The 9,999-nt window shown below is 33.1% G+C and overlaps 2 protein-coding genes across 3 annotated transcripts; one reads left to right on the top strand and one right to left on the bottom strand.

The window, feature by feature from the left end:
* The first annotated feature begins 393 nt into the window (after window positions 1-393).
* Window positions 394-6,035, top strand: LOC106322700 (K(+) efflux antiporter 6-like). 2 transcript variants are annotated; one of them, XM_013760805.1, is made up of 20 exons: window positions 394-915; window positions 1,089-1,132; window positions 1,208-1,269; window positions 1,366-1,444; window positions 1,526-1,587; window positions 1,676-1,751; window positions 1,861-1,935; window positions 2,016-2,087; window positions 2,177-2,260; window positions 2,347-2,415; window positions 2,528-2,605; window positions 4,346-4,434; window positions 4,524-4,620; window positions 4,699-4,752; window positions 4,851-4,946; window positions 5,056-5,244; window positions 5,327-5,404; window positions 5,480-5,524; window positions 5,591-5,680; window positions 5,774-6,034. In XM_013760805.1, exons 1-20 carry the CDS (start codon window positions 654-656, stop codon window positions 5,846-5,848), a joined length of 1,776 nt encoding a protein of 591 aa, XP_013616259.1. In that variant the 5' UTR covers window positions 394-653; the 3' UTR covers window positions 5,849-6,034. The 2 variants fall into 2 exon arrangements, with proteins under 2 accessions (XP_013616259.1, XP_013616257.1); XM_013760803.1 differs by having other exon boundaries at window positions 1,208-1,444; window positions 5,774-6,035.
* A 231-nt stretch (window positions 6,036-6,266) lies between these two features.
* Window positions 6,267-9,729, bottom strand: LOC106322753 (pollen-specific protein SF21-like). The gene is made up of 11 exons (XM_013760880.1): window positions 9,505-9,729; window positions 8,580-8,679; window positions 8,365-8,462; window positions 8,140-8,228; window positions 7,944-8,004; window positions 7,760-7,846; window positions 7,595-7,672; window positions 7,425-7,481; window positions 7,272-7,327; window positions 7,023-7,158; window positions 6,267-6,788 (listed from the first exon to the last, which is right to left on the bottom strand). The coding sequence occupies exons 1-11, from the start codon at window positions 9,562-9,564 to the stop codon at window positions 6,576-6,578; spliced, it is 1,035 nt and encodes a 344-aa protein (XP_013616334.1). The 5' UTR covers window positions 9,565-9,729; the 3' UTR covers window positions 6,267-6,575.
* Window positions 9,730-9,999: the final 270 nt, after the last annotated feature.

Here is a 9,999-nt window from a genome sequence, read left to right as displayed (position 1 = left end):
GAAATAACTTATAATTTATAGTATCGAGAAATTTAAATAAGAGTAGAATTTGATACCCGTAGGAAGCAAATAACACTAGTATAAGGGAGAGAGTTTATTATAAGGAAGAAGAAGAAGATGTAATGGTTCTTTGATTATAAACTCTTGTTCTTGTTTATGGTGTACAAAAGAGTGAGATGAGTGATGGTATTTATAGTGAACAACAATACATAAAATAACAAAGATATTGCTTAATTTGGTAAAGAAGTGGGTGATCATAGTGTTTGATGAGTAGATGATCATAGTGCTTGAGTTGGTAAAGGAGTGGATGATCATAGTTCTTATAACAAAAATATATATATGTAACATGTTTTGTCCTATAAATCGAAATCAATATCGCCAACGAAGCCCATTATCATTCATCTGCCACATGGTCCCTGCAACTTGTTTATTACAAAAGAAACAACACACCATCCGATATTGTATGTAGTAATATATTAAGATATAATAATACTGATCACATCTTCTTGTTATGTTGTGTATGTATGGACTAAGTTGTTGACCATTGCAATATCTCTCATTCCCCGCTCTTCCCACTGTCACTTTCTTCTCTCTCTCTCCCCACTCGCGACGGTGTTCTTCTTCCTGGGTTTAATCTTTGATTCAGTTCTGCCATGGTGGTGGAAGGAAGAAGTAGAAGTAGAAGTAGAAGTAGATCCTTGCCCTCCTTTGAACTCACTCTCCTCTTACTCTCACTATTCCTATGTTTCTCCCACTCTCTCTCTGATCCCGATCTGTTAGAGGAGGAAACCGTCGCCAACTCCTCCGTAGCATCTCTCAACGCTTCTTCTACTGGTAAGCCTAAGGAAGGCAGCTTCGCTGACATCATTGATCGTGCTCTCGAGAAAGAGTTCAATGAAAGCGACCAGACTGAAGGTATCCTGAACTGGATCCATAACTTAGTCCCAATGTGGAATAATATGTATCTTCTAGATCAAGAATAAAGACATGCATTTCCTGTAATGGAAAGTGTGTCTAGATCTTGTCTTGTTAGCTTCTACTTTTAGAAAGTTGAATTAATCTTAGTTTATGGTTATATCCATTGGCAGTGGCTGATCCTGGAAGCTTCAACAACAGTGTTGCTGGACAGCAGGTTTTGTTATAATCAATGGCTGGTCTATCATTTCTCTCATATTTGATTATCTAATTTGTAGCTTGTGGTGAGCAGGCTGTTCTGGAGACTGTAGCCAGAGTAAAGTCAACAAAGAAAAACGAGACAAAAGAGGACAAGTACAATATTCAGTTTCTACTTCTTGTTGTCTCTCTAGAACTTTCTTATATGACATTCTATAATGTTTCAAAGTGTTATCTAATTTTCCTCTTTAGGAGGTTTCAACTCCATGATGTTTTCAACTTGGACAATGATAACAGAGCTGAGGACACTCCAACTCTGATTGATCGAAAAGTTAGTTTTATTACAGGGAAGATACTAGTTTGGTTCTCTTGTATTTTTTCTTACATGGCAATTTTTCTGGTATTGTGTCAGGACAATGTATTCATCATATCCAATTTCAAATCCAAGTATCCAGTATTGCAGCTAGACTTGAGGCAATATTCCTTCTTTTTTTTGTCTTCTTGATTCTCTATTGAAATTTTGATTTAGTCCTCTTGGTTTTTTTCTTTTTGTGGCATGTAGATTGATATCAGACTTGGTGGTTGTCATTGTATCAGCAACTTGTGGTGGTATCGCCTTTGCTTGTGCTGGACAGCCGGTCCGATTTTTTTTTGTTCTACTCTTAGTCTCTGTTATTATAAATATAGGTTTCAGTATATAATGTCTCGGTCTTCTGACTGTTGTGAATCACTTTGTACTTAATGCAGGTGATAACTGGCTATTTACTAGCAGGATCTATCATCGGCCCTGGAGGTTTGAACTTCATCAGTGAGATGGTCCAGGTGAGATGAAGAATGTTTATGTTTATATATGCATATATGTGCTCTTACGTGTGTTTTTGCGCTTTTATTTTGGTATATAGGTTGAAACAGTAGCTCAATTTGGTGTGGTGTTTCTGCTCTTTGCATTGGGTCTAGAGTTCTCCACTGCTAAGGTGAGATCAACGTCTTTGGTTTGCTTAGTGTTGAAATGAAAGTTTAGTATAACCAACTCTTTTAAGGACCTTTCCCTCTTACTATGTAGCTTCGAGTGGTTAGATCAGTTGCTGTTCTTGGAGGCCTTCTTCAAATTCTTCTTTTCATGTTCTTGTGTGGAATCACAGTGTCGGTGAGTCATTTTTATCACGTATACACACTCTAAACCTTCTCCAGTTATACTCTTTGTGACATGTTTTCAATTGGTCTTGTTTGCAGTTATGTGGTGGTAAACACTCAGAGGGAGTATTTGTTGGAGCATTTTTATCAATGTCATCAACTGCTGTGGTAATTTCAGTGTACTATGCAACTCTGTTATAACCTTATCAGTAAGATTTTTTTTTTTACTATTGTTGTTTTCTTATGTTCATCTTGTGTGTCTGCCTTGAAACTATTATAGGTGCTGAAGTTTCTCATGGAAAAAAATTCAACTAATTCTATTCATGGCCAAGTTACTATTGGAACCCTTATTCTTCAGGTATCTGATTATTCTTTTCATCAACAAGTTATGTCCATTGCTTTTCTAGACTGTATAGTGTTTTATACTGTAGAATGGACGAAATATCATTTTTGAGTTTCTTATACTGCATAGCATTAAGTAGACCCGGTATTGCTTAGAAATAATATTAAACTAGAGTTTGACCCGTACGGATGCACGGGTGTTTAATTTAATAAAATAGACATATAAATTTTTTTACAATACAAAATATAATAGTTGTACAAACATACATTCATATGGGTATTTATCAATTCGATTTGTAATTGTGATAAATGGACTATTTTTATTGTGTGTAATTTGTTGATTTCTCATATTGTGGTAGAATACAAAACCAATTAAAAATATATTATATAATATATTTGTCGATTTATATTTTTGACTATAGTAACCATTTTGATGTATTTATTTCTAAATTAGAGTACCAATTATTATTTTTATATATATATTAATAAATCTATATTTTCAAAATTAAACGTATCATGTTTTAATAACATAGATATATATGTCTCTAAAATTTTTTTTATATGCCAAATAAATTTCACTTTTATTTTCATTTTTGAGAAAATATTAAATTGAAATTTATTTGTTGTATTCTTATAATTCAAATTTATACGTGTGAATTGTATTAATCATCAAATTATTTAATATATATTTTAAAAATAACTTTATATATTTTAATAAAAATATCTATAGTTTATATTTTGCATGTGAAATAAAATAATGATATATATGAATATATCTATAACATTTAAAGTTTGTAGATACATTTTAAATAAATTTGTTTAGTTTTATTGTAAATTTTGGTTACAGAATAATCCGGTTAGAAAATAATCGTACGTTTGGTTAGAAAAGAATTTAACAAAATAAATGATTTGTAGTTAATCAATTAAGTTTGAAGTTTGGATAGCGAAAAACTAACAAAATAAATGATTTGTTGTCAATTAATTAATAGTTATCAATTAGGTAGCACATGTAGTTATTAGAATGAAAAAAAAAATATTTCTAATACTTACTTCACTTTTAATAATATAGAATATTAAAATAGATATTTTGATTATATTGAATATATGGAGGGCGTAACAAAGATATAATATTCATTGAACAAATGGACGATGTTTGTATATGTTTTCTTATTGTTCATATGTTGATCTCGTGTGGTTAAAATGATTTTTTCACTTATTACGTCATTTTTTACACTATAGTATAAATATATATTTAAAAATTGGATTGTAAGTTACAACTGATTCATGATATGATTATTAAAGTACAAACTAATCATCTTTTTCGTGAAAAAAAAATGTCTCAACTGATTCATGTTTTGATATTTCTTATTGTTTAGATTTGCTTAAATTATTGTTGCCATGTTTTTAGTTAAAAAATCAATTTAGGAAAATGCATTAATAAAACAGGAAAGACAAAGAATATTTATTGTTAGGTTTATTAAATAGTGCAATGGCATTCTATTGTAAATATTGTGCAAGTTTAAAGGTTAGTTTAATTTTTTTTTTTTTGTGCAACTAGGTTAGTTTAATTTTGTACTTCTCTTTTAATAGATTAAATTTTAATAGATTAAATTCATAATCCTATCGATATGATTATTAATTTATCATCACCTTGACTTCTCTTTACGGTGATAACTAGCCTACTTAACTCAGTGGTTATAGTATTGCTCTCTTTTTCAAAATGATTTGGAGTTTTGATTTTAGCATATGATTTTAGGATTGTGCTGTGGGTTTGCTGTTTGCATTGCTTCCAGTTCTTGGGGGAAACTCTGGTGTTCTTGAGGGAGTGTTGTCAATGGCAAAAGTGTAAGGAAAAGACTCATAAAAGTTAACTGCTCCTAAAGCGTATTCAAAGTATCAATGTTAATCATACCTTTTTTTTTCTTTTATAAAAGGGTGGTTGTGTTGCTTTCGTTTTTGGCTGTTTTGACAATATTATCACGAACATGTATTCCTTGGTTGCTGAAGCTAATGGTCAGCTTATCATCACAGGTACATGATTTTCCTATCTTCTGTCCAATGAAATTTAGTTTGTAGATTATTAACATGATCTTTTTCTTCATTGATCAGACAAATGAACTCTATCAGTTAGCTGCTGTTGCGTTTTGCCTACTCGTAGCCTGGGTGAGTCTACTTTATCTCACTTCTCCTACATTTTCTAATAAAAATGAGAACTCTGCTGTCAACATATCTGTTTGACTTGGGGATTTATGTTTTTTCAGTGTAGTGATAAGCTGGGGTTAAGTCTTGAACTAGGTTCTTTTGCCGCAGGGGTCATGATATCAACTACGGATCTCGCTGAACATACGTTGGAGCAAGTAAGTTTTGATCATACTAATCAGGAAGCAATCAGTTGATAAGTATCTGATGTTAACGCCTTAAAGACTCCATGGTCTGACTCAGGTGCTTTATATTTTTTTGCTGCAGATAGAACCAATCCGTAACTTATTTGCTGCTCTTTTCCTAGCCAGCATTGGGATGTTGGTTAATGTACATTTTCTATGGACACATGTGGATATCCTGTTAGCTTCTGTAATATTAGTAATCATCATAAAGACAACTATAGTTACAACAGTTGTCAAGGGATTTGGATACAGCAACAAAACGGCTCTTCTGGTAAGAAAAATATTTATTCCAAACTATACTTACGATCATGTTTGCTTCCGTGCTTCAACTAACCCAAGTTAAATTGATGCAGGTTGGAATATCTCTGGCTCAGATAGGGGAGTTTGCCTTTGTACTACTCAGCCGTGCCTCCAATCTTCACCTGATCGAGGTAAGTAACCAAACTGCTTCCCGTTGAATAGGTTTGAATACTATAATGTATTTAAAAAAATTGAAACATTATCAGGGGAAACTCTACTTGCTTCTCCTGGGGACAACCGCACTTAGCCTGGTATGATCAGATCTTACTCTCTATATGTGTGTTTTCAAGTAGCTGAGTTGGTTTTGGCTTGAGCAGGTTACAACACCTCTTGTGTTCAAAGTGATACCAGCGGTTGTGCATCTTGGAGTACTGTTAAGGTGGTTTTCTCCAGACACTGCTATGGAGGTAAGCTGGTCTTGAATGTTATGTTCTTTCTTCGTTTATATGTAATAATAATAACTAAAACAATGCTTTGGTTTTGGTTTTGGTTTTGGGCAGAAAGGAGAGATAATAAGATCAGAGAGTGCTAAGCAACGGATGATACTGATGTCACGCCAATCCCACAACTCCTAAAACCACAATGTTTCTTCTCATGTAAAGTTCTGTCACACACAAAAAATCTATGTGGAACCCTAACATTGTTTGCTTCCTGGAACCCACTAACCTCTGCCCTTTTTCACCATTTGTTTCACTTGTAATTAGTATTGTTTTTTCTGTCCCTTCGTTGTAATCTGTAATGAAAATATTTTATCAATATTCATATATCTCAATTTGTTATTCTGAAAACTTGCTTTAATCTTTCTGAACAGTGAGCTGCAAAGAGTCTTCCCTAGTACAACATGTAAGCACAATAGGCAAACACAAAAAAATCAATTAAAACATGAAAAGTAACACCATACTGGGACTTTCTATAAAATATTTCACAATAGGCAAACACAAAAAATCAATTAAAACATGAAAAGTAACACCGTTACAGGGAATTGATATAAAATATTATAATGATTTTTCCTTAAATAATTATTCAACCGAATGTACAGACATAACTCACTGAAGACAACTACTATAAAGAACTCAAAAACATAAACATCTGTATTCTCTCTACTATATATCAATCCCTTACCTTATTCCTCTTTTAACTCTTAGCTCTCTCTATATATAGATGATCAATATCTCTGTCTATATCTACAGCTTTAATCATAACACAAGAGCAGCTCAAACTCCAAAACAATAATGGCGATTCACGTAGTGTATCATCAGGTATAACGTTGTAATATTTTCCGTAGCAGAGAAGGCAGCGTCGTCATAGGGAGAGTCTTGTCTTAATCGGCTTGAGCTTCAACCCCATGTTTTCAGGTGAGAAAAGCTCAGGGGAGATTCTGGTTGGACTCAAAGGACTTCTTGGGCTTATGCTCTGTGTAGGACGATACAAGCCATATCCCATCAAAAAGTATTCCATTGGTATTACCATCGCCTGAGGTTGTTCTTCAGTCACCAATGACCCACTTCCTTGTACCTATTTTATATACAGAACTATGATTTAGAACCAAACCGCTAACAAGGAAAATAGACATTATACTATTGATGTACTTTCTCCGTTTCAAAATGATACAACACATTTTGATTAAAAGTTATGGTAAATAGTTAATTATTAAAAATAATGTATTTATAATTAAAATTAAAATATTTTTGAATATGTGGGAACGTTCCAAAACATATTTTTTCAAACAAATGGAGTATTATATTATACCTCGACTAATGCGCCGTATCGTCTGTCTAGTTTGGTGGTCATGTGAACGGCCTCTGAGTGGTAACAAGAACTTTCACCAATGAATATTAAAGTTCTGCATTGCAGTTTCCTTAACCCTTCACTAAGATCCACTCTCCTGTATTCACACCAAACAAGAATATACAATAAGATAAGACTTTCGGCTTAACAATGAAAAAAAGAAAAGACTAGTACTTGAAATGAAAAACAACAGAGATCAACTATAGTTACCCGTTGATTGCCTCAAGGAATCTCCATATATTTGTACTCTGCCGCTCGCAAAGTAACTGGGTAGTAGAGAACACAACATATAAATTTTTACTTCGAAAAAATGTTATCAGAGAATTGCAAAAAAAAAAAAAAAGAAAGAAAGGTATTACTAACTCTTCTGCATTCTTGAACAATATCTGATTCTGGAACTTGAGCATTACCACGAACTTCCTATCATATGTCAAAACATTATCAACTGTCTTATGCAAAACACTATTCATAAAAAACTTTTTAAAACCAAAACCATATTTGTTAATTGGTGCATGAGAGAACTGAGACTATACCTTGCTGAAGTACCGTTTGAGTAACAATTCCTTAACCACTCCACACATGCCATAGTAGTAAAGTAAATTAGACATAACCTGCATAAAATTATGGAAATGTTTGATAACCAAGGTCATAGCCACAAGTGAGAACCAACGAAGTTATCATTTTGAGAAGAAACAAACCTTATTGCACAACCATTCTGACCAAGAAGGCGCTTGGCACAGTGGAGAGACGAGTATTAATCCCAGAACTCTCTGCCTGTACTTCATCTAGAAGAATTTAAGTTTAAAGGAAAAGTTAAAAGCATGATATCAAATAGAATAATATGTAAGAGAGGTATTGTTACTGTAGGTTAAAAATACTTACAGCAAATAAGGTCAGAATGTAAGCTCCTGCTGTGACACCCATACACATGACTGCACCAAGTCTGGATAAGAGCCAATAAGAAATAAAGTTAAAATAATTTAGAAGAAAAAAAAACAAAGAAAACGATATAAAAATAATATATGCAGCTTAACGAAAAAATGATCAGATAAAACTTATGCAGGAGGTGAAATCTTACCCAAAATAGTTAAGAACCTCAATAATCTGGTCAGCTAAGTCATCAGCTGAGAGCAAAGGAGCATCAACACTGATCACTGGAGCTCCCAACTGCAATAACTCTTGAAAAAATAGATGTAATAAGGAACATGAATTGTATTATCAAGGAAATGGAATAGCAGTTAAAACAGTAAAATAGCAGAAAAATAAAAAAAGTTTGTAAAAAGATGAGACGTGAGTTACCAACCTCATGGCCTAGAGGACTTATGTGATATATGCAGAAGTTGTGGAGTAACAAGGAACTAGCTTCTGGACAAAACAATAATCCTTGAAAACAGAACATATCTGCAACGTGACAAAACAAAATATTAAAAACAAGCATCAATTCAAAAGTTTTATTTTGAATAGTGTACTACTGAAGTTAAGGCTTATTTGATAAGTAGAGATGAAGAAGTATCTTACAATTAAGAGCTAGATCAGGATATGTGATAAGAGCAGGTTTATCTGGATCTCCACAAACGGCAACACATACGGGGCCATAGGTAGTCTCCACAAGGTGCTCCTATCAACCCAAGAAAGGGTACGAAATAAATGAAAAGGTAAGAACATGCATAGATGAAGACCACACTTATAGCCTTCATTTCCATTGTGAGTAATATTACTTGTTTAGGAAGTAAGTAAAATAAAAGTAGCAAAGTTTCCCATTAAAATCATATACTCATAACCAGCAAATACGGATTGGTCAAACAAACGAGACTATTAAAAATCTGAACTACCACCAATAGAAGAACAAAAACTTCATTATGGAATTTCGCAATGATAATAAATAAATAAATCCTTAAGAAATATTAGAAACAATGAGGAAAGGAATGTGGAAAATGATCCAAGAAGAGTTGTATATATACTTGGAATCTCCTATTAGAAACAAGAATCATATCAACAAATTCACTCACACGTTCCAAAATGAAAGTGTATATGAATCGAGGAAGACACTAAGAAAATACAACGTAGAAATCAAACAAAAAAAAAAATCAAACGTAAAGCAGAAACGTGGAATCAGATTATCGAGACAACACATTTCGTAGTTTTGGATATTATTACCGACACAACAAAAGCATCATTGATCATTCCAGTTTCAGCTCCAAACATAGTAATGAAGCAACATGAAATATTTTCTAGCATTGTTTTATTACAAAACGATTCAAGAAATTGCTAAAAAAACCACTTAGCATAATCTAAAACTAAAATCCAGATAAATGAGTAAATATTTTTTGAGGAATAAAGCAGCAGCTTGAATAATGCAGAAACCAATAAAGTATTAAACATAATCCAATAAGCTCTTTAATAAACACACAAAAAAACACAGAAAATCGTAAAGATAATTTACCTGTCCTCTAGGAGACAATGCCTCCATATCAATGGAGACAGAACCGCTTGAATCCCCCATCTCACTCTTTCTCCTCTGTATATTTCAATATAAGCAGAGAGTTATTATCTTCTTTCCATGGCCTTCCCTCTTCTCTCTCACAAAAATGTCTATCTTCGTTTTTTTTTTCTTGTTTACAAATAGAAGACTTCTTGTTACTTCAGAAAAATATATATAGGGAAACTCGTTACTGAGTCACCGACGGTCGACTCGGGTTTAATGTAGGACCTGCAAAACCATAATCACAGGGACTAACTATATACCCTGATCAACCTAACCCTTGGTTAAGGGACCGACAGTTTTATCATTCTTTCTCCTTCTAAACTTTACATTCTCACCCTATATTTCCTTAATCGTTGCAATTGATACTGCGACTTTTCTACTTCAATTTATAAACCCAAAACGTGTCGGCACCCTCATTTTGCACTATTTGTAATTTTTCTTTTCTGCTTTCAT

This window comes from Brassica oleracea, chromosome C2, assembly GCF_000695525.1.
Source record: "Brassica oleracea var. oleracea cultivar TO1000 chromosome C2, BOL, whole genome shotgun sequence".
In the NCBI taxonomy this organism is placed as follows: domain Eukaryota; kingdom Viridiplantae; phylum Streptophyta; class Magnoliopsida; order Brassicales; family Brassicaceae; genus Brassica; species Brassica oleracea.
This window is presented reverse-complemented; position numbering and strand designations above follow the sequence as displayed.